This window comes from Megalobrama amblycephala, linkage group LG7 (genome assembly GCF_018812025.1).
Source record: "Megalobrama amblycephala isolate DHTTF-2021 linkage group LG7, ASM1881202v1, whole genome shotgun sequence".
NCBI lineage: Eukaryota > Metazoa > Chordata > Actinopteri > Cypriniformes > Xenocyprididae > Megalobrama > Megalobrama amblycephala.
Window position 1 is genome coordinate 50,495,703 of NC_063050.1, and position 25,634 is coordinate 50,521,336.

At 37.6% G+C, this 25,634-nt stretch overlaps 1 protein-coding gene across 1 annotated transcript in view; it reads left to right on the forward strand.

Annotated features, from left to right (window-relative positions):
• Window positions 1-10,599: 10,599 nt before the first annotated feature.
• Window positions 10,600-25,634, forward strand: part of klf7a (Kruppel-like factor 7a) — a 46,764-nt gene continuing 31,729 nt past the window's right edge. The window contains exon 1 of the mRNA XM_048197988.1: window positions 10,600-10,970. Within this exon, the coding sequence (XP_048053945.1) occupies window positions 10,782-10,970 (189 nt within the window). The 5' untranslated portion in view covers window positions 10,600-10,781. The remainder of the gene's footprint in view (window positions 10,971-25,634) is intronic.

Below are 25,634 nucleotides of genomic sequence, written 5' to 3' on the forward strand. Positions count from 1 at the left end.
GGCATATTCTGTGAACATTTACCACGGAATATGAACAGATATTATAGTAATATCATGCCTTTGGGAATATTACCATGAAAATATATTGTTCTGGACATTTACTATGGTGATAATATCAGGTTTTTCTCAACATACAGGTGCTGGTCATATAATTAGAATATCATCAAAAAGTTGATTTATTTCACTAATTCCATTCAAAAAGTGAAACTTGTATATTATATTCATTCATTACACACAGACTGATATATTTCAAATGTTTATTTCTTTTAATTTTGATGATTATAACTGACAACTAAGGAAAATCCCAAATTCAGTATCTCAGAAAATTATAATATTACTTAAGACCGATACAAAGAAAGGATTTTTAGAAATCTTGGCCAACTGAAAAGTATGAACATGAAAAATATGAGCATGTACAGCACTCAATACTTAGTTGGGGCTCCTTTTGCCTGAATTACTGCAGCAATGCGGCGTGGCATGGAGTCGATCAGTCTGTGGCACTGCTCAGGTGTTATGAGAGCCCAGGTTGCTCTGATAGTGGCCTTCAGCTCTTCTGCATTGTTGGGTCTGGCATATCGCATCTTCCTCTTCACAATACCCCATAGATTTTCTATGGGGTTAAGGTCAGGCGAGTTTGCTGGCCAATTAAGAACAGGGATACCATGGTCCTTAAACCAGGTACTGGTAGCTTTGGCACTGTGTGCAGGTGCCAAGTCTTGTTGGAAAATGAAATCTGCATCTCCATAAAGTTGGTCAGCAGCAGGAAGCATGAAGTGCTCTAAAACTTCCTGGTATATGGCTGTGTTGACCTTGGACCTCAGAAAACACAGTGGACCAACACCAGCAGATGACATGGCACCCCAAACCATCACTGACTGTGGAAACTTTACACTGGACCTCAAGCAACGTGGATTGTGTGCCTCTCCTCTTTTCCTTCAGACTCTGGGACCCTGATTTCCAAAGGAAATGCAAAATTTACTTTCATCAGAGAACATAACTTTGGACCACTCAGCAGCAATCCAGTCCTTTTTGTCTTTAGCCCAGGTGAGACGCTTCTGACGCTGTCTGTTGTTCAAGAGTGGCTTGACACAAGGAATGCGACAGCTGAAACCCATGTCTTGCATACGTCTGTGTGTAGTGGTTCTTGAAGCACTGACTCCAGCTGCAGTCCACTCTTTGTGAATCTCCCCCACATTTTTGAATGGGTTTTGTTTCACAATCCTCTCCAGGGTGCGGTTATCCCTATTGCTTGTAGACTTTTTTCACGCGAGAGGTCACACGAGACGTAGGCGGAAGTACCGAGCAAGTGAGATGGAGTTTTTCACCCTACGGCAGTACTTCCACCTATGTCACACGTGACCTTTCCAACATGATAACAATGTGTAATGCGTGGCGGATCACAGAGCTAGTGCAAGATGAGCATTTGTGGTTAAAAAGTATATATATATATATATATATATAATTTTTATTTTTTTAAAGAAAATGACCAATTGTTTCGCTAGATAAGACCCTTATTCCTCATCTGGGATCGTGTAGAGCCCTTTGAAGCTGCATTAAAACTGAAATTTGGACCGTCAACCCGTTGGTAACTGTTGAAGTCCACTATATGGAGAAAAATCCTGGAATGTTTTCCTCAAAAACCATCATTTCTTTTCGAATGAAGAAAGAGAAACATAAACATCTTGGATGACATGGGAGTGAGTAAATTATTAGAAAATTTTAACTTTGAAGTGTACTAATCCTTTATTTTCTACTTTCATTTTCATCCCCCTTTCATAAATATGGTAATCATTTCAACAAACACCACTACTGTTACTTTTGCTGCCTTAAAATCATAATAAATTAAATGGAATTCAAACAATGCAAGTAGCTTTAGTTTTTTATTTATTGTAGTGACAGAGGTTGCAAAAACCAAACAACTAATTTTATTACAGTAACAACTGCAGTAAATATGGTATTTTAGTGAAAACTATTAATCATGATAAATGTGTAAAGGATTTTTACCTTAATATGATGCATATGGTGTTTTGTATACAGTAATGGTGTGGCACTTAAAGAGGCATATGTCACTCTCCAGTTGATGAATGATTTGTGTAAAGACACCACCCTCCCCCTCCACACAAAGATACACACCAGTCAGTGAATGTCATTACCTGACAGCTGCTACACTGTGACCGTTGCCATGGTTTCCTGGTGAATGGCTCAAATCTGTGACCTCTGACTTCTCTTTTGTGCTCAGTCACTATGCAAACATCAACAATCTAACACAGTCCACACACACACACACACACACACAGACACACACATATATGAACTGTTCACTGCTCATTTGAAATAATCTCTGAATTATGTCAACATTATACAAAGCAGAGTTATAATTGCCTTCTTTCATTTCACATATCCAGCACAAAAAGAGCTACAGTGGGTTCTGATCAATGCAGATTTGTCTTTATGTAGACTCCCACTAAGCAGTCTTTTGATTTCTCTAAAGACTCTTTTAGATGCTTGTTAAAGCTATTTAGCAAAAACTGACAACATACAAAACAGATCTAAAGGGAGCTTGATCAATGAAAATTATGCTCTTTCAAATGGCTTTTGTCTTTATGCAGATGACTTATTTAAATATATTGACTTGCATATATTATCACAGAACTGGTGAGCGAATTGATTGCAACAACTGGGTGTCTTTATGCATATTTGTTTGGTCCCAAAGCAAAGTTTTTACAGCTCAGGTTCAGTATAGAGCAATAAAACAAATGTGGATCGCTAAGGTAAATTGATTTAGGGAGAATTTGATTAAACTGAATTAATTTTGACTTTAGTCTACAGGCTTAAGTATCTTAAGTATCAGTTTGAGACACTGTTAATGTGAGATTACTGGGGTATTTTTTACCTGAGAAGCAGGACACTTAACTATCTGGTGTTGTTCAGTCATTTCAGACTGGAAACAAAACACACACACACCAAAAAAAAATAAATTCATTACATTGATTTTACTGAAAAAAAAAAAAAAAAAGTTACATTTCAGGTGTTCGGTCACTTTTGACTGCAAAGAACAAGTGTGACCCCCGAATAAACAATACCAGAGGGTTAAAAATATCCATTTGACCATCTGATTGCCACCTAGGAGAAACAATTAAGATATTAAGGAGATCTAATTTGTGATATTCCTCTCCTACAAGTGTAATTATCGTGCAATCATACAAAGCTTCAGTAGCTTCTGCAAAATCACGCTAATTACCTGAACTGCATTCATGAAATGACATCTGAAAAGTCCAGTCTCTCCTGGGCCCATTACAAAAAACCAGACAGACCAACAAAAGGCGAGTGTGATTATCAATATTCTCCACAGAGGCCACATTTGCATCCCTGTAACCTTTCAGAGGAAGGCAGGGAGGTCAGAGGAAATTTCCTGTATGTGTGCCATTCTCTCTCATTTAATTGGCTTGAGAGGCTCTGCCCTTTGTGGTCCTGTCTGCATTTTCTCTTGTCTGCTTTCTGCTGTTTATTCATCTCGCTTGGCATGAGAAGCACCAGCGCAGCATTAACTGTGAGAGCGAGCTGAGAGGGCGTTTTGTAGCATTCTATTCTCTCCTCTTGAGCAATGGGAGCCTCGACATTCAGAGTCAACAGTAACGATATTTCCATTACTTGTTCTTCAAGATGGGTAACAGATTGAAAATAATCATCAGAAGGAAGCCTCAAAGACTTTTGCATAAATAAAGGTCAAAGTTAAAATTATATCTGTGTCTATATAACAACCAGTACACGGCTAAAATACTCTTCTTAATTCCAACAAACGTCCTTAAAATAAGCTAAATTCCCTTGAGAAGGGCAGCAACAATTGCATGTACTGTGTAAGTCATTGAAAATAATGAAAACGACAAACTCAATCAAGCCTCTAAGTATTATGACAATGAAAGCCAACAGAAAATATTTGGTATTTGTCTCTTGTACTTTCTATTCAAATACTTTGCCTTTTATATATATTGTTTTATTTTCACAAAGATACTACATGCCATAGTCATACAGACACACATCAGTCTCAATGGTGACAAACTACAAACTTCATTAAGATGCACTCATGACACAACAAAATGGTAATAACTGACGACACAATCAGCAACAATCAGCCTCCTTGTTAGAGAGTCCGACTCCCATGCCAGTGGACCCGGGTTTGAGTCCCATATATATATATATATATATATATATATATATATATATATATATATATGTGCCGTCCAAAAGTTTGGAAACACCCCTGGCAAAGTGTGGTTTTGGACGATATTAGTATAAATCCATTTCATTTTTTGGTGCAAATACATTAAAGTATTTTAATTTTCAATATATACATGTCAAACATGCCCCTTTGCCAGCTGTGATGCCTGGTTACTGGTTTAAACTTGGCCCAGGTTTATAAAAGATTTTTGGGTCAGCACAGCTTAATAGCTTCAATAATTGATTGCCAATTAAGTTTAGAATACAATGAACCAATCAGAACCCAGTTTAGGTCAGATAGCTGCTAATGGTGGATATTTTGATGAATCGAAAATTTAAGTTTTTTCTATAAACTGTTTATGTAATAAAATATGTTTTTGTAGTTTGTGTTGTCCCTTATCAGTGCAAAATTATCACAAATTAAAAAGGATTCATGCCAATATTGTCCAAAACCCCACTTCCCCACTTTTCTAGGGCATTTCCAAACTGGAGGGCAGTATATATATATATATATATATATATATATATATATATATATATATATATATATATATATATATATATATATATATATATAATATTTTTTTATAAAATGACCGATCGTTTTGCTAGATAAGACCCTTTTGTACAGCCTGACTCCCATGCCAGCAGACCAGGGTTTGAGTCCCGCTTAGAGCGGGCGGTTCGAACAGGAGGGGCTACATAAAGACAAAACAAAAAGCCAAAAGGCAAAACAATAATCCCATAACAGTAACCACATAAACCTTTCATGCCAGCATCAATCAGCAACATTGTTCAATGTGAAGCAGTTTGTTCAGACAACTCGGGCACAGTATTTGGTGGAACACTGTTGATCTAATTATTAGATTATTAGATAAAATAAACCCTAAGGCATTTTGAATCTACATAACATGATATTAGATTCTAATATCATGTTATGTAGATTCAAAATGTCTTAGGGTTTATTTTTACATATGATGTTTGCCATGTATTCTCAATAATTAAGAGATATTCAACAGCAAAGCATGCACCAAATTATGTTTTTGCTAAAAAAATATTCTTTTTATCTTTAGTCGTGTTCCATCATTAGCAGCTAATAAATTTAATTTAATGCACATAAATTCTTTTTGATTCTTGTGTCTTGTGCGGTGGCATTACATGAAACACGAAAAACTTCAAATATGCAGTTTGCTGCCATTAGCCTTTTCATGATGGTGCGGTGGATGGCATCTTTTCCATTATTAATGCCGTAATACCACTAACTGTCAGTAAATAGCTATGTCAGCAGTGAAACGAAATGGAGGAGAGTGGAGATTAATGTATTCGTCAGTGCCTCGGTGTGGTTACGGACACATTACGGCCTTTGCCATAAAATCAGGGCAATATGACTGTAGTTATTGTAGAGATAAGTCAGATGACAGGTTTTCTGAAGCAATACGGTGATGGTAATTGGCTCTTCGGTTCAGATATCCTTTAAAGTCAGTGCAACTGCTTTAATATTAATGCAAAATCAACAGCGGTTTTTGGAAAAGAAAAGCAGGGATGTGTAGTGCACAGAAGGGTAAAAGCAGAATTTGTGTGAGGGCAATGCGAGTTCACTTCTCATTACTTTGGCGTAAGACACAAATCAAGTCCGATTGCGATTTAAAAACTTAAATTTTACATTTTCTGAAGAACATGTGAGTGCTGCTTGCCTGTGAAAACTTAATGCTAGGGTGGAATGGATGTAAAGAGCCACAAGTATTTTTGGAATAACTTGTGCAATGAGACCAGAAACATGCAATATTTAATTTGATGTTAACTTTAAAGGCATTGTTCACCCAAAAATGATAATTCTGTCATCATTTACTCATTCTCATGCCGTTCCAAACCTGTATGACTTACTTTCTTCTGTGGCACACAAAAGATGTTTTGAGGAATGGGGTCAAAACAATGTTGGACCCCCGGATAAAAAAAAAAAATATCTTCTTTTGTGTTCTGCAGACAAACATGAATAAATGATTTTTCTGTGAGCTATACATTTAACCAGTGTTTCTGCATCCGAAATCAAATACTATATAGTATGTGAAAAAACAATATGCAACAGAGTAGTATGTCCGAATGTATAGTATTCAAAAAACAGTAGGCGAAAAGTCCCCGGATGACCTACAGTACTACTTCCGTCGAGATTCTGAAGTGCGCATAAGATGGACACTTTACTATCCCATGAGGCCGCGGGAGAGGATTTATGAATGTCAATGAAGCAACACAATTGATGCTGTCAACGGTCATGAAGCAAAATCAAAGTATCTACTCAGACAGACTCTTTCTAATCAAACACAAGTGATTCAACTTTTCAGCTCGATAATAGAGACTCCAAGACCAGAAATATATGGATCAGATAATGTGGGGTAGCCCACATACCCCACGAATTTATACTCGCAGACAGCTTTTTAGAAATTGCCGACAAATACCTGAAACTGGATGCAAATCAGCTCTCCTTAACGTGAGTGACAATCACATTGTGTGTATGATCAAATGTGCGATCTGAGAGACGAGCGAATTTAATTATTTGTAGGCCTACAAGTAGATTACACACAAAGTCAATGCAAAGATGTGAATAGACGCAAATTAGTGCTCTGTAACGCGAAATACTTAAATTAGGCGACGCGATTGGCACGAACACGTGATATTCACCTCAATCACGTCTTCCGCGCAAGTTTAAAACTCGAGCGGGAAATTCGCATGCCGCATTGCCGCGCAAGCCAATCAGCACGTCCAGTTTGACAGGTCTGGTTGTATCAGAAAATGGAGGAGAGCATTATTGTACCCGTTTGCATGCACTCCCGACATTTATGACACAACTTCTTATTCAAAAAAGGAGGTAGAAAAGTAAATATGCATCTGTTATTTGATTCTAGCTATGAGTTTTACATCACTGAACTGGTTTACATTAATTAACTGGTTAGCACTGGCATTAGCCAAAGTTAAAAATGGCAGTAAGAAATATTGTTGTTGTTGTTGTTGTTGATGATGTTCGTGAAGACACTCCTCATCACGCGATGTTTTTATTTGCACAAGTAACGCGAAAATCATGTAATCCTGTGAGTAATCTACAGCGAGTAACGCGATGCGAACTGTGCACATACCATTAGGGTTAGTTTGTTGAAATCCCCAATGCCAGTAAATATATTATATAGCTGTTATATATTAGGTGGAATGGCAAACACATTTGGTGTTTGTTTGTGTGTATAAGTTAGAGATAGAAAGAGAGAGAGAGGCTTACGTGTCAAATGGATAAATGTCAGTGGGCGCTTCATCGACAGCAGGCCCTCCCCTCCCTGTTGAAATGCCATGTGTAAATCGTAGTTCCAGGGCCGACAGCCAGCCTCCCAGAGCAGAATAATGAGATTACAGCACTCGCTGCCACTGTGGACGCACAGGGGTGGGCTGGGGAGGCACACATAAACCTGGCTTACACAAAGAGAGCAAATCAGCTACATTTCACACACACTGGAAGAAAAAGTAGGCTTTACACTGAGGCAGATTACAATTACCTCACTTTCTCACTTTCCAACTGTCGATCACTCTTCAAGTCTTATCTTCTCTCAAATTAAACAAACTGTCTCCAAACCACTCATTTCCACTTATTTGCATAACATGCAGTTAACATTCACAGCTGATTTAGCAGGGACAGAGGTTTATTCAGATTACACAATGTCAAACACACTCTTAAAAATAAGAACTTTGTGTACAAATGAAAAAAGGGCCAATATGGCATCACGCTCGTTCTCTCATTGCATTAAAAATTAGAGATGCACCGATACTAAATTTCTCCACCGATACTGATAGCCGATTATTCAGATACCGATAGTTTGGGGGTTCTGCCTTCTAATTTTTAATTATTATATTTTGAAAGAAATCCACATAAAAACTTTATTCTCTCCATTTCATCAACACGTATCTCAAATCACATTAACTAAACTCTGAAGATTAAATTAATATTAACTTTCTGAATGGTAATAATTCATATAATTACTATTAACATTGAACATCAAACTGATTTCTAAGCATTTTCTTTACACAAAGCACAAATTTAGTGCATTTTCCTGCCCTCTTTTGATTGACAGGATATATCAACCCTAACTATCAGCCGATAGTGTGAAAATTTGCTTTTATCGGCTGATACCGATTATTGGCCGATATATCGGTGCATGTCTATTAAAAATGCAATTTATACAGAACATGATCGAAGCATCTCATCAATTATTATGAATGTCAGTTTCGGAATTATTTATTTATTTATTTTTTTGTGTAGACATGTAGTTATCTGGTGTAACTTGCTTGAAAGCTTTTTTTTTAAAGTATGATTAAAAGACAGAAATAAAAAAAGCATAATTCATATAAATAAAAAAATGTTTTATAAATACTTTTTTTTTTAAGTTTTGTTTAGAAAAGTTTTAAATGCAGGAAGCCATTTGTTTTGTTGATAAATGACTGTGTCAAAGATTCTTAAAAATATTGATTATTTGACCCTTTTATGACATTTACGACAAGTTCAGGTTGCCAAATGTCAAACTAAGACAACTTAATGAAATTCATGTTTCAAAAATGCATAATATTTGTATAAAAATAATGTTCATGAAAAAATTTAAATTTAATTTCTTAATGGTCACTTGACACTGTTATAGCCATTTATTTATACACATTTTGTTGAAAATTATATAAAACACATGAATTAACATGAAAACAAAGAATTTATTTCTAAAAAAATGCGTTTTAAGCTAAGTTTTTCCCCCATTCTTTTTTGTCAGCATCCCTTGCAGTATTATATTCTTTAGATGTTTTTATTATTTAATTCTTCAGAAAATCAACTGTACTCTGTGAGGCACCAAAAGACTGATCTGAAGAACCCATCAAGAAACATCTTTTATAACCTCCAAAGAACCATATTCACCTCCATATATATAGGTCAGTCACATCTATGAGTGAGAGGACGTTCAAGACTTCACTTAGGATGGAACAATCCCCCTATCCTCCAGCCTTCTGTTTTAATAGCACAGAGGAAAATCCCAGCGTCTCAGACCATCTTGGATGAAAACTGCTATAGAGGAGAAAAACACGTTCGTTCCTTATACCTCCTCTGTCTCCAGAGTGTTTTTTTTAAGGTCACTCTTAGATTCACCGGTGAATTCATGAATTCATTCATACCTCATTCCTTCCATCTACAGAGCAGGTACCAGATGAAAGAAATAACACATGCTCACCAAGAGCCGAAGCATCATCTGGTGAAGAATATGAATAATTCAAATCAAATGAGCCATAACAACTAAAGCCTATTCCACGATTTTCCCCCCTCTTTTCCTTCCAGCTGAAGTGAAAGAGCGAACAGATTTGGTCAAGATTTTCCTTTCAGAGCCTCTCGCAGTTTATAGGTTCCACTTATCTAATTACATGCATGACACAAGGTCAGGGATGTTGTGAGATGGCTGCGAAGTACTCATAGTTCAAAGAGGTACTCAAGCTTATATGCCATCTGATTTCCATGTAAATAACACGCGAGTTAAGCGGCGCACATAGCAAATCAAAAGTCAGGGTTACAGAGTGCATTATAGAGATAGATAGATAGATAGATAGATAGATAGATAGATAGATAGATAGATAGATAGATAGATAGATAGATAGATAGATAGATAGATAGATAGATAGATAGATAGATAGATAGCACTTACAAAAAAAAAAGCATAATGACTTGAAGTACCTTGGAGCAACATGTAAATATGAATAGGTATGAATGTATACCTTGAGGGATTTTGAAAGCAAATGCATTCATATTTAGCTGTTTATCTACCTGAGAGAACTCTTTATACGTATTTATCTCTTATCATACAGATATGTGAACTTTTGTGCACTTCATTTCACGGCTATTTGAGCAAGTAAATCAAATTAAATATCACGGATATCAAAACAACCTCTTTTACGCACACAGCAACAGTGATGACCATTTCAACTGTGCGGATTCTCTCAGTGTTTATGTTAGCATAATCTTTCTTTTATCGTCTAGAGTGTTTTTAAATGTGTATTTTCTTCACCACTTCAGTGTGTTGAACAGGCTTGATGTGGCTCTCTGGAAGCTCTTGCTTCGAATGAGGCTCAAACGCTGATTCGTATGTTATATAGCGATCTAAAAATAGCTCGGCTTTCAAAGGCATGTATGTTGTGAGTGACAACTCGGAGAACGAATCATAGGGCCAGAACAGCATCGAACTCCTCCCACCGTCCGCGTTTAGCTCCGCCTTTCTGAATCGCCACCAAAGTTCTCGTCCCTTTTTTCCTTATATGGTTACGCACGAAGTTGATTGACAGATAAGCACGCCCCCTTGATTCGCGGGCATCCGCAGACGCTACGGTGGCTCCCCACACTGACTGACACAGTAACCTGTGAGCTACTGTGCTCCTGCAGCTCACCTTCCAGAAACATTGTGAGGAAAGAAAACAAACCTGGATGGATGGATCCTTTACTATTAAACATATTTTAGAGTCCATAGTGAACTGAAACGTTTCGGATTTCGTGACTGATCTGAATGTTTCAGTCGCTCGCGCTGAAGCGAACGCGGATTCCTCGCGCAGAGAATCAAAGTCTCTCAAACGCACCGTTTAGCTGCACAAACATGGATGTTCTGGCCAATTACAGTATTTTTCAAGAACTTCAACTTGTGCATGACACTGGCTACTTCTCCGCGATGCCGTCGCTGGAGGAAAACTGGCAGCAGGTGAATTGCTTTTATCTCTGTCTTTGCAATTTATCCAACTTTTTTCGCGTGTCAGTGCGCTCTTGCGTGTGCGCGCAACTTACACAGACGCGACAAACAATAATTAATGCATTTTGCATAATTGCAACTCTGCGTACGGTACCTTTAGTATTGCATATGTATTTTAAAATAGCCTACCACGTGGTTGAAATAATTTGATGTTTTCATGCTTACTTATTGCGACCAAGTGCAATGAAGCCAAACAGGCTGGGAAATTAAGATGTGAATAATACAAACAGAGACTCTTTGAATAATAGATCTACATCTGTCCTATCAGTGTTTTTTCAGTCCCCTCGGCACTGCACAGACTCTCGTCTCTACTGCATTATATATAAATGCACGCGCGTGATTGACTCGTAATGTGTCTAGCAGTTAAACGTGCATGACAGACGTATATAGCGCGCATATCTACGGAACTGTGTAGAATCTTATGTTTAATCTTCTAATGTTCATGCAAATGCCACTTTTTTCCCATTCACGAGGATGGTGCCATGCGGCGCGTGGACAAAGCACACTGACATCCACATGGACGTTAGTTTATGCACCGGCGTGCATTCACAACGATTTGAGATTTATGAAATCCATTTAGGGAACAGAATTGGTTTGCACCGTGCACATGTGAGTAATGACTGTGGCGCGTCGCGAGCGCATGGATGGAGGCATGCTTTGCGCAGAGTTGAGCTCTCCGCAGTGCTGAAGGGGCAAAGCATGGTCCATCCATTGAAGCCGGTGCATTGCCTTCACAACGTGCATTGATTTTTAGATTGCTCGGCCATTTTTTTATAAACCTATGGGTTGTGATTGCATTTTTCTCAATATGATGCATGCAGTGCTTTGGAACCATTGTTTATTGCTTGGATTATTTGGTTATTATTCCTCTAACTAACCTTGAGTTGTGATAGATGGTCATGCAGTGTTGGTCATTTTGAAAATGGATCACAACATTGCTTGTATGCAGGTGTGTATACAATTTCATGTAGTGACAATTCACATGCAAATGAGCAATATGAAATTAAATATTTGTACTTTCTAAAAAAAAAAAAAAATGCTGGGTTGAAAATGGACAAACCCAGAAATTGGGTTGTTTTAACCCAGCGATTGGGTGAAATGTTTGCCCAACCTGCTGGGTAGTTTTATTTAACTCAACTATTGTTTAAAAAATACTGTATTGCTTGCTTAAAATGAACCCAAAGTATGTTGGAAATTAATGTTTATTAATATATTTATTAATAAATGTTCACCTTTTGATTATTACTGTTGCCTCTGCTAATTATGTATCTGACTTTTAATTTCCAATTTTTTAATTTTGGATTCATTGTAAGCCAGCCATATAGTAATTTTTAAACAATAGTCAGGTTAAATAAAACTACCCAGCTCGTTGGGCAAACCTTTAACCCAACTGATGGGTTAAAACAACCCAATCACTTGGTTTGTCCATTTTCAATCCAACTTGGGTTGTTTTTAACCCAGCATTTTTTTAGAGTGTACTTTTAAATTGAAGTGAACTGCATAGAATCTAATGGGGAAGAAACTGTAGAATGGTAACCAGTTGCAGAAACTACAATATGCGCTTTTACATTCGCTCTCTTAAAAATAATTGGGTTCTTTATTGGCATCTAAAGTTCCATGAAGAACCTTTAACATCCATGGAACCTTCCCATTGCACAAAAATGTTCTTTATAGTGGAAAAGGGTTCTTTAGATTATTTAAATGTTCTTCACACCAAGAAGAAATGGTTCTTAACTGTTCACTGATCTTTTGGGAACCTAAAATTGTTCTTCTATGCACTCTAAAAAAATGCTGGGTTAAAAACAACCCAAGTTGGGTTGAAAATGGACAAACTCAGCGATTGGGTTAAATGTTTGGCCAATGTGCTGGGCAGTTTTATTTAACCCAACTATTGTTTAAAAATTACTTTATGGCTGGCTTAAAATAGGTTGGAAATTAAAAATCATGTTTAATTATTCATTTTTGAACTTATTAATTTCCAGCATATTTTGGGGATCATTTGAGTTAAATAAAACTACCCAGCAGGTCGGGCAAACATTTAACCCAACTGCAGGGTTAAAACAACCCGGGTTTGTCCATATTCAACCCAACTTGGGTTGTTTTTAACCCAGCATTTTCTAGAGCGTGGCATCACTGCAAAAGCCTTCTTTTGGAACCTTTATTTTTAAGAGTGCATGTCAATTTAACATAAAATCTTGATGTTGAAGTAGAAAAGTTCATAGATATCTCAACTGCATTGGTAGTTGGACTAGTAAGTGTGCATGTAGGAGCTAGGGAGCCGGTGTTTGGCTTTGCTATTGACTTTAAATGGTTAATATGAATAAGAAATCCTCAAAGACTGACATTTGACCTCAATAGAGCTACTGTGCCCTTGGTGCTCCATAGTGCTAAGCGATCCTAAAGGCCAGACTTCCTCCAGAGCAGCGAATATTGCTCACAAACCGTGTAATCCCTAGTAAGTGGAAAAAAATAGGCCAGAACAGTAGAGACCTTCTTCCAAGCTTTGATAGGCCTACAAGACTTCTTATCCTCTAGACGTTGCAGCTTTTCACCCTAGGTTATTCTTCTGGTTGTGCTTCGAATTGACTAAATGTGGATGGTGATGATGTGCGTTGTCTGTGTGTAAAAACACCCTGACTTTAGCTAAGCAAAATGTCAGTCAGCATACCGACACATTGCACTCAAAGACCTCAGAGGCCATTTCAGGTCATAAATATGATATTACAAGAAAAATCCAATTCAATTTTTAATATGCGGCTCAAGTATCCAGCTATGTCAGGTGAGGACCTATTGAAAAGTGATGAGAGGGGATTGTGTAGTCGCAAGATTCGATATAGAACAAAAGTTTCTTGCCTGAAGCCCTTCCATCAACCATCGCATGCCCTATAGCCATGACAGAGGATATCCAAAATACCTCACCTTGAAGAGACTGTCAGTGTGACTCACATACTCCTGTGGAGAAGGGTAACTGCAAAATTGGAACAGAGAATGGAACGGCGTCTGTCCCCATCGAAACCGAATGACCATTCTGGAACTCGTGGGATACAGTGGCACATCAGACTGTTCTGGAGTGCTTTTGTCTCATTGCGTCTATTTTGGGACTTGGGGAACTTGAAATGTCTTTTGTTCTCATTGCTTTCATTTCAACTGTCTGATATTTTTAGACTTGGTTTTGAAATCTTGCTTGCAGCTGCAATAACATGTTGTGGTAGGGGGGCAAGGAAAAGAATGCCTTCATGAGACGTTTCCCACTATTTAACCACATTAATAAGTAGAGGTGGATATGAACAGAATCTTATTTCACAATGTCAGTCGTTTTAGTATCACATGAGTGCTGCTGTTCCCAAAAAACAGCATGATTGCAAGCGTGATATTGCTTTTATACAGCAATTCAATAAATTAGAATTTAATAACGAGTCATTTTAGACACCGTATTGCCAGTAAATTCATATTCTTTTTTGCTCCACCAATGAAAAGACATTGCAGAAACGTTGCAACACACAGTAGCGGCATTAGTGCATGATTCACTGTTTTTGAACAAATCTGTTTAGTGACTCACTCATAAAGACAATCACTCGTTTCGCTCCTGAATGAATCAGAGCTTTTGAACAAATCGGGAAAATGATTTAATGACTCGCTTATCAAGACTTGTTTCGCTCCTGAATGAAGCCACATTTTCGAACGAGTTGGTTGAATGAATGATTCCTTGACTCACTCATACAGTCACTTGTCGTCATGTCACCAACTGGCGAATCGACGTAACTGGCAGAAAGTGTCACTGAAAAATCCCATTGCAATTACTGATGCAATTATTTCTTATTCTATTTTATTTATTTATTTGTTTTAACTCAATTTTACTGCACTGTAAAAAAATAATTGTTGGTTTAACTTAAAAAGGTAAGTTACCTGGTTGCCTTTTTGTAAAAATTGAGTTAATACAATGAAGGCGATTGATTTAATCAACAGAAACTCAAAATATTATGTTATCTGAGCCAAATTAATTATCTAAGTTGATTTGACAAAATAAAAAATGTTAAAATCATGAAAATAATTTTTTTACAGTCTGTTGATCTATTGAATTAAATACGTTACAATCAAAAGGTACATTTCAATTTATTGCTTTCTATTTCTATTTGGAAATTGATGAATGCAAACCAAAAGATTGTGCATTTGTTATGAATAATCTTATAATTGACATCAGTACAAAAAGTTAAAAACAACTCGCTCAAATCAGCGAGTATTAATTGCTCCTTTTTGTCAGACTTTGTATTTTACTAATCATGTAATGTTATAAACAGTAAAGTAAAATTATGGCTAATTACTCAGCTCTATTAAGTAGCATTTGCATTATGAGATTAAGAAAAAATCTTAATGGATGTAGATGTCAAAAATAGCACTTTTCCCACAGCATGAGGTTTCAGTCATTTAATGGTGCTTCCCAGCTGTTCTTACATGATTTGTCATATGGCAAGCAAGGAACTACTCATAAGCATTAGAAATCTGACTGAGAAGCACAAAAGGAAAACCACACTTACAGCTCTTTGAAATATCTTTAATTTACATGCTAATACTGTAATCACAGCGAGGGTGTTTGATCCGTTCTTTATATTTACATGTCAGGATTGCAATCAGGATGTGGTTAAGAAAATGTTTATGCACTTTTGAATCTTTGCGCGCTCGGATCCACCAGAAGTTTTTTCTCTTGCCGCCTCAGGCCAGGGCAAACTCTGTAACTGATACTGTAATGACTCTCCAAAGAGCCTAATGCACTGTGCTAAGGCAGCACATTGTGTGTTTCACAGTGTCAACTACTTACAGGAACGCTCCTCTAAAGTCATTACGTTGCTTTCTTGACTAAATGCCCCAAGGAAAAGTCTAAGAATAAACCAACACTTTTTAACCCATACCTCCCATCTCGCCAAACTTCAATGCAAAGCCACAAAGATAAACAACCAAAAAAAAAAAAAAACATGCCACATTTCTCGTTCCGCCTTTGAAATATATCCTATGTCACAGCCCCATGTCCCGAGCTGCAGAACGGCTCCTGTAGTTGCATGCTTATGAGGATTGACAGGAGGCATTGAGCAAAAGTGCCAAGCATGCATATTCTGTGCTGCAGTCTCTGCCACTCCGAAACCCCCGGCAGCTCAGAAGCCGGAAAGAAAAAGATAACAAAAAGACAAAACCTACACTGGGTTAAAAACAACCCAATTTGGGTTACTTGCCAAGAAAGTGCTTGGTCAATCCCAGCGTTGGGTTGTTTTTTACCCAGCTGGCAAACATTTAACCCAACCGCTGAGTTAAAACAACCCATTCTTTGGGTTAAAACAACCCAATTGCTGGGTTTGTCCATTTTCAACCGAACTTGGGTTGTTTTTAACCCAGCATTTTTTGCACTATGTCCAAAACTCATTGCAGCCAGTTCTTTCTCCTCTCCGCTTCAATTAGTTTTCTTCTATTTTTCTCATATATTCCTTTTGTAAGTCCAGTGGTGTGTTGAGCCAGTGATGTATTGTTTCAACTGTAAGTTACATTGACCAGCCTCTAACCCAATGGCTAGGTTACACAACTACCCAACCATGGAAAAAATAACCCAAAAAAATGACCCAACAGGCTCAACATAGCATTTAGGTAGGGAAAAAAAGCAACCCAACATTTTTTTAGAGTGTACTTTCCCTTTCTTGGATGTTTTGAAACTTAGTTTTGCATGCCATAAAAACCATCTTCAACCAACGCTCGGGCCAGTCCAGGCATTGGCCGCGAGCTCTCGCATATCCGCCCCCTTGTTTAGGCCCATGGATCCGAGCGGATTCCCATTACTGTAGGCAATGACTGCTGAAATGTGTGTTATGTAATTCTCTCAGCGCCACAGCTGCCTTCTTACAGCGAGCAAGTCGGCCCGCCGGAGAGAGCCAAACCCAGCCACATCACCGTGAAATCTTAAAGAGGTTTCCGGATCACGCGGCTCCGTGGGCCACGTCTTCATGCTGGGAGACAGACCATATGGATCATTTAGTAAAATACACAGTTTTTCTTCTTAAGAATAATTTATGTGTATTGCTCGCCTCAAGAAGAAAATGAGACGGGCTGTCCTCTGGCTGACTCGTTTTCAATACTAAAACGTTACACAAAAGGGACTTTTTAGAGTGCACGCACAACCACCTAATGTTATTGAGACGCCATTAGCCGTCGTAACCGCTTATTCCAAACCAATATGCATCAGTAAATGAGTCCATTCGCACCTTTTAGTGATTCCATTCACACTTTGCGCTTGATTGCACGGCCCTGAGATTGAGTCCTCTACATTATCAGATGTGCTGGCTCATATTAACTACATCACAGTACTCATTTATCATCGAAACCAGCGACAGATTTTTGGATAACACGCCGTGTAATGGAGCTGAAATGATCTGGTTGCTTGAGATAACATCAGTGCACTGATCCCATTGCTACTGACAAGCATCAGTAATTGAAAATGACAAAGCGATAGCGCTCTCCATCTCATGAGTCAATTCTGGGAGTTATTGCAATATAGTTGTCATGCAGAGTGCATGGCTACTGCTCTAAGACAGTCGAATCGAGTGAGAAGCTGGCCTTATAAGAGGTGAAGCGTCTTTAAATATGCAGCGATATCATTAGTGCCTCTGCCGAGACTCTCGCTGTACCTTCTGACAGGTTCACTTCTGCGGGTGGATTTCAGGTGTAAAAAACAGAGCCTGTTTCATCAGTAGTCTTGGCTCCCGCAAAGCAGACATATGGCGCTTTCTCAAGATTACTTAAGAGTGTGGTTGCATTCGGCTCTTGCATGACAAGCTCTTCAGCTTCTAATAATTCACTGATTATGTAGCAATTGTCATAAATAGTACTCGGTAGGTGGTTTTGCAAGCTTCTGACGTCAATTTTGTTTTTAACCCTGGAATGCATGACCCACAAAAAACCTACAGGAATGCACTGGATTCCATCGAAGTATATGCATGCTGTTTTTAATCTTTAATCTTTTCAGAAATTAAACAATTTAAGAATTTGATTATATGCAAATGTTTTGAAACAATTAATCCTGTGTATATAAACCAGAGCCGTAACCACCATAGACATCGAGGGGGTCAAGTCCCCCCAGTAATTAGAAATGGCCAAATTGTCCCCCCCAATATTTGATATTATTGATGCTGCTCTGTTGTACTCCATTATGCACCGCTCTGTTTGTTGTTAGGATGACAAAAAAAAAAGTTTTAAAAGTTACATGTTTAGGCTGGTCTACCTCAGCGGTCTAACAGCGCTCATCACTGTCAGAATGAGTGAGCTGGCCAATCAAATCAAAGAAGGCGGGGCTTACTGTTCACAGATTACAAGTGCGAATTCCAATGCGGCGCTTTTGTTTTAGAATGAGTACATGGCAAGTAGCTAAACGTTTAATATTTGACAATTGATTGAAATATTCAGCGACCGGCTCAACATTGTACTCAAATTTCGCCGTTTTGAATTGAAAACATGCTGTTTGATTAATATTTGAAAACATTATTTGATTAATATATGATTAATTATGAATAATATATGTAATTCATAACTGAATGTGACGAGACAAGAAACATTTTGCATTTTTGACATATTAGACATAAAAATAAGAGTGAATATATTAAAAAAAAAAAAAAAAAAATTGTTTAGTGGCGATAGCCTCGTGGGCAGCATCCTATCATAATAAAGGCAAAAATCGCCAAAAATAAATCTTATAAAAGAAATGTGTGTGTGTGTGTGTGTGTGTGTGTGTGTGTGTGTGTGTGTGTGTGTGTGTGTGTGTATATATATATATATATATATATATATATATATATATATATATATATATATATATATATATATATATATATATATATATATATATATATATATATATAATATTGCAAAAAGTTTAAATTGATTACATAACTATAATAGATCTGGAACTGAAACCATTATTTCTTTTTCGTTATTCCCTTAAATCCCTTTTAATCTTTTAATTATTTAATTCCTAATAGAAAAACAAAATTTAATTGATTAAATTTTGTTGAATAATCTTTATTATGAACCTATAACCAACATATATACACTACCATTCAAATGTTTGGATTTATTTGGTCCAAAATACAGTAAAAACTGTTAACTTTATTTTCCTGTTTGAACAGATTTGATAAAATGTAATTTTTTCCTGTGATGCAAAGCTGAATTTTCAGCAGCCATTACTCCAGTCTTCATGTCTATGTGCCCCCTTTTATGCGTTCTATGGTGATTGTTTGATGGGGCAGTTGAATTGGGCTGGACTCAGACTCTCATTGCATCACGACTCAAGCGTTGTCCGGTAACCTGTAGGCCACGGCTCCACCATCACCAGTGACATTTGTGTCAGAGCATCCAATACTTTCCCCCTTCGTTTGCGTCACAAACTCGTATGCACTTGTTTATGTTGTCGCATGTGACTCTTAACTCTTAACAATGACAACGGTCCTCCCACTGCCGAGCTCAAGTGCAACTGTCAGGGTCACCCTGTAACAATACTCAAGCTGACCCCTAGCAATCCAATTAGACTCCTGCACTACAGCAGTGAGTAGGCAACCCACTCTAGGCGCTGAGATCATTAATCTGACTGGGGCCAGATGATTGCCCATGATGGCTGCCACATTGAAGGGTGATGAAAAGGTTAGCATCTGATGAAAGAGGAGACGGGAGATGGTGCACTCATTTGTCGAAGGCCTCTGGAGTAAGTGTCAGCACCCAGAGCTGCGGAGCGAGGGAAAAGGAGTGAAGTGGAGCATCTTTATGTATGAGTCCCGAATCTAGCGCAGACGCGAGACACAGCGCTGGCACTCAAGGCTTTGATTAACAGGCCGAGTAGAACTGAGCTCTTTTTTCACTCTCGCGCACAGCTTGACAGCGATTTTCCCTTCATTTAAGATAGAATGTAAAACTTTTACAAGGCGGCGCAGGGCAGGGAATGAACCGGCAATAACATGCATAAGAAATGCAAATAGTCTCACCTTCATGTGGAAAGTTTCAGGAAAATTGGTCTTTTCAAGTCAACATGGAGTCAAAATGGACCCTATTTACTTACAGGCTACACTATGGTTTAAATGTTTGGGGAATGGAAGCTGCTTTCCGCCATGAAATAAAAAATGAAAAAGGTAATTGTGACACTTTCTCACAATTCTGACTTTTTCTCACAATTGCGTGATATAATGTCCAATTGTGAGGAGAAATAAGACTGAAATTTTTTTCTCAGAATTGCGAGTTTATATCACAATTCTTACTTTTTAACTCGCAATTGCATGTTATAAAGTCAGAATTGTGAGATATAAACTCACAATGCGGAGAAAAAAAGTCAAAATTGCGAGTTTATATCATGCAGTTCTGACTTTATAACTCGCAATTGTGTTTATATATTGCAATTCTGACAAAAAAGTCAGAATTGCGAGTTATAAAATCAGAAATGTGAGGAAAAAAAGACAGAATTGTGACGCAATATAACGCAATTCTGACTATAGATCACAATTATGACTTTATAACTCGCAATTCTGACTTTATAATGCAATTCTGACTATAACTCGCAATTGTTTAAATCTCCCAATTCTGAGAAAAAGTCAGAAATGTGAGATAAAAAGTTGCAATTACCTTTTTTATTTTTTTTATTTAGTGGCAGAAACAAGCTTCCATATTGGGGTCTTTAAGATTAAGAAAATTAATACTTTTATTCAGAAAGGACGCATTAAATTAAAAAAATTAAAGTAAAAACTTATTTTTATTTCAATTAAATGCTGTTCTATTTATCAAACAATCATGAAATCAAGGTTTCAACATTGATGATCAGAAAAAAAGTTTGAGCAGCAAATCAGCATTTTAGAATGATTTCTGAAGGGTCATGTGACACTAAAGACTGGAGTAATGATGCTGAAAACAGCTTTGCCATCACAGAAATAAATTGCATTTTAAAATATACTAAAATTAAAATTATTTTTAGATAATTCACAATATTACTGTATTTTTGATCAAATAAATGCAGCCATTTTTGCTGACTTTAAAGAAATGTCTGAATTCTACATAAATACAGTCAAAATGTGTCATTGTTATTAAAGGGATAGTTTGCTCTATTCCAAAAGAAAGTCATACAGGTTTGGAATGACATAAAGGTGAGTAAATGGTGACCAGAATTAAATTTTTTGGTGAACTGTCTCTTTAAGTAACACCTGCATTCTGAATGTAAACTCAATATTTCCGAGTGATATTATGACCTCTCTTGCTCTGTCCCAGCTGAAACACTCCCTCTTTTTTAATTATATTGTTTGCCACTGACAGCAGGATTATTAAAGAACGTGTTGCTAAGGAACCACGTTTTGTTACAGCTATTGCACTTGTTTGTTTTGGCGTCGTCCTCCTCATCGGTCATTGTATGCATGGAAGCTCACAGCCAGCGTCTCCTGCGATACCTCCAGAAAAAGTCTTCCAACAGACCTTGAGAGATACAATGAAGGACAATGTTCTCTCTGTAAACATCCCATCGCTTTTCTTCTCTTTTTTCATCAGAAGCCATCAATCACCGCCGGCAACGTTTCAGCCTCAAAATGGGTCATGAAACTTAAAGCGACAAGAGGCGTTGTTTATCAAGGTTTATGCAAGCTTCAATCAATCACTCCGTCTATTGCTGCATGGACTTGAGCGCTATTCTGCAGAGGAGAGAAATTCAGCTTTTTGTATCTAAAGGATTGATTCATTGAATCATTTATGAAAAAAAAAAAAAAAAAAAACATGCATTGTGCAATTGTTACAATAACGAGACATTTGCACATTATAACATGCAGTTTTGTGATGCTTTTATGGAAAAGCATATTTGAAGGCCCATCATGCTATATGCATGTGTGAATTTGTGCATGCATATGAGTGTCAGATGAGGGATTTCTCCATGAAACATTGCTGAGCTCAGCACTTGTACTGCCTCAGTTTCTGTGGCGCGCGCGCACGTGTGTGTGTGTGTGTGTGTGTGTGTGTGTGTGTGTGTGTGCGTGCATATGTGACTTACTCAGCCGTGGCATATATGCAAAGCCAGCAGCTGTATTTCCATATGCTCCGAGTTACTGTTGTCTGAGGTCCACATGACCTGGCCTGGCTCCAGTACTGGCCTGCGTTGTAACACCTGGATACAGCAATACCCAGTCTCACCACCACCCCATCCCTTATGCTGAAGCAGGCAAACACATTCTTTCTTTCTGACTGCTTTGCAGTTGCTGCTCACTGGAGGAAGTGAAAGGAGGGCTGGCAAAGCACTGTCCAAATTTGGATGTACATCAATTAAGCGGAATTGGTTTGTGTCAAGATTGCACAAGCAAGTGTTTTGTATCGTAGTTATATACCCACAAAAGAAACTCAAATACAATTGAAGGAGGCAATGGTTATTAATGTTTAAAGCCAAGCAAATCAATGATGTTTGTAGCCATGTTTTGTTGTCTGCTAGCTGAAAATCCTTTGTTTTTTTACAGTAAAAAGTCTTACGTTTTTTTTTTTTTTTACATAAGGATTATTCAATTCCCTTTGATGGAATTTTACTATTAACTGAAATGCCTAAATCTTAAAAAAAGGCTTATTTTTTGAGTGAAATTGCTTTCTAACACATTTTAACTTTTTTGTAAAAGGGTATTCTCTATAAAACAATAATTATAAAATAATTATTTCTCCTTTGAAACAATAATTACACTTATTTGTAATGCACTTTACAAATAAAAAAAGTATTGAATTGAACATAATATATTTTCATACAGCAACTTTCCAAAACACAGGTTACAGTTACATTCAGTTAATCAATCAAAACCAAATCTAGATTAATATTTATCCAGCAGAAGCATTCTTCATACACTGTATTTTATACACTATTTTGAATTCTTGTTAATAGAAGATAAAGAGAGCATCAGTTCTCCTAATTCTTCTTTAGTAGAGCCTCACCATTTCTTGTGGCATAAGGAGGTTTGTCTTTGTTTTAGCATGGGAGAGCTATTTGGGTCGGAAGTTATTTTGGGATGCATTGCTAGAAATACCTGTGGGAGTGAGTAATAGTTGGAATGAGACCATCTTTAAGTTAGTTTGTGTACTCATTTACATATGTTTAGAGCCTGTGCCGTGTTCATTCAAAATCAAACAACGTTGTTGTTATTCTTTCATTTATTTCTGTGTACGAACATGCAGATGTCTTTAAAAGTCAAAATATACAGTATCTATTTCTCCTGCTCACTTTAAAGGGTTTTGTGCTCAGGGCTTTTTGGTATTTAATCATCTACTTCTAATTAATCCAATTATGAGTCATTTGAATCACAGCAGATGTGTAGCCGCAAACTCAAGCAGGTGTGAAAAGATCGTCCTCCCCATCTCAAATCCCAAGGTTTCACTTTCACTCTTGGCTCGGACTCTCATATTCGTTCCGTGGAGGTTGAAACATTACCCACGTGCCTCGAGAACAATAGGCTAGCATCGCCATCCGAAAGAATGACTCAGTGTCCTCCATTAGCTGGCATGTTAATCGCACACAGGAACAGAGCAGGGTCAGCATGAGTAAACGGGTCCAAGAGTGGGAGTTTCGAGATGTCTGGACTCCATCTTGCATCCTCAGTCCACTCTCAAGACAATGCAAAAACTTGGCTGTAAATTATTTGCGATAACTCAAAATGGCCACAGTAAGTAGGCTATAGCGGCTCTGCCTTAATGGACTGAACTCACTGAACTCAAGCACGGAAGGGAAGGCGGGGGCTGTCGCGCTTCCCTGAGATGGAGGGAATATGAAAACGGCAGCTAGGCGCTTCCTTGAGGTGTGCGTCCGCTTGCAGTTGGCTCAGCGGATTTGTTCATTTATATGCCTTTGCGTGTGTGTGTGTGTGTGTCAACGGTAGGAGGGGATGAGTTTAACTACGACAACACTTCCACCCTGTAGGCAGTATGTGATAGATCAAAATAATGTTTTACTGAGGAGAAAGGAACTCATTTGCAGTTGTGGTAAGGTACATGAGTATGAAGATGCTCTCATTGAAGCATTGAAAACAGAAGACATTTTACTGTCAAGGATGTCGGAGGTTTTTGGAATTGATACACTCTTAAAAAAAAAAAATGGGTTAAAAACAATCCAAGTTGGGTGGAAAATGGACAAACCCAGCAATTGGGTTGTTTTAACCCAGTGGTTGGGTTAAATGTTTTTACCAACATGCTATTTAACTCAACTATTGATTAAAAATTACTATATGGCTGGCTTAAAATGAGGCAACAATAATAATCAAAAGGTGAACATTTATTAATAAGCAATTTAATAAATGTTATTGTTTAATTGTTATTCTTTAAACTTATTAATAAAATGTTAATCTCCAGCATACTTTGGGTTCATTTAAAGCAATACAGTAATTTTTAAACAATAGTTGGGTTAAATAAAACTGCCTAGCACGTGCAAACATTTAACCCAACTGCTGGTTTAAAACAACTCAATCGCTGGGTTTGTCCATTTTCAACCCAACTTGGGTTGTTTTTAACGTTTTTCAGTAAAAACAGCTCAAACATGCATTGTAGTCTGGGACTAGCTTAAAGGAGACCTATAATGCCCCTTTTACAAGATGTAATATAAGTCTCTGGTGTCCCCAGAACATGTCTGTGAAGTTTCAGCTCAAAATACCCCACAGATCATCAAATTTGCCCCTATTTGGGTGTGAGCAAAAACACGCAATTTGTGTGTGTCCCTTTAAATGCAAATGAGCTGCTGCTCTTTGCCTGCTTTCCAGAAGAGGGCGGAGCTTTAACAGCACATGCTTCAGTTGCTCAACAACAACAAAGCTGGAGAATCTCACGCAGCCAAAATGAGGATTGTCAGTAACGAAACTGGACGTTTCTGAATGGTTAGTGGATAAATGTATGGAGTTGATTCAACTCATCCACTAGCATGTGCCGTCATGTTAATCTTTTGTGCAAATCCAGCATTGAATTGATCCTCGTTTGTGAAGCAGTCGGGTGTAAAATGACGGCATGGTAACAACACTCTACTACAACAACTCTTCCTCTTCTCTAAAGCAGCCCAACATGGCCTCACACCCTCTGTTCTTGGGGGCGTGGTTTATGTAAATGTTGGGGTTTGTGATGTTACCGACCCGGGAAGAAGCGCGTTGTAGTCCTTAAAAAGTGATTTCTGTAAAAGAAAATATCTCCCTTTGCATTGAACTTTGAGCATCGTAACTTTGCAGATGTTGTTTATGCTCAAACGGCAACATTACACACTAACTAAAGTTAAAAAAAAAAAGATGAAATCATAATCAACCACCCCTTTAAGCCTTGTCTGTGAAACCGGGGGTTAATGTGTTAAATTTAAATCTTAAGCTTGCAGATACCCTGGTCCCACAAGGCCAGCTGTAGAGTCTAGCGTAAGAAAATGTGTGGGATTGTCAGAAACATTGCCTGACAATTTTACTGCAATGTCAAGCAACTTATGTTACTGTATATCAACATGGAACATTTGCCATGTTCACAGAAAAGTACTGTTAGTTTAATGAAAAAAGGCATATGAATATGTGAAAATCACCTATTAATTATTTATAACTTGCAAGCGAGCACACCGCCAAAGAATTTTGCGCAATC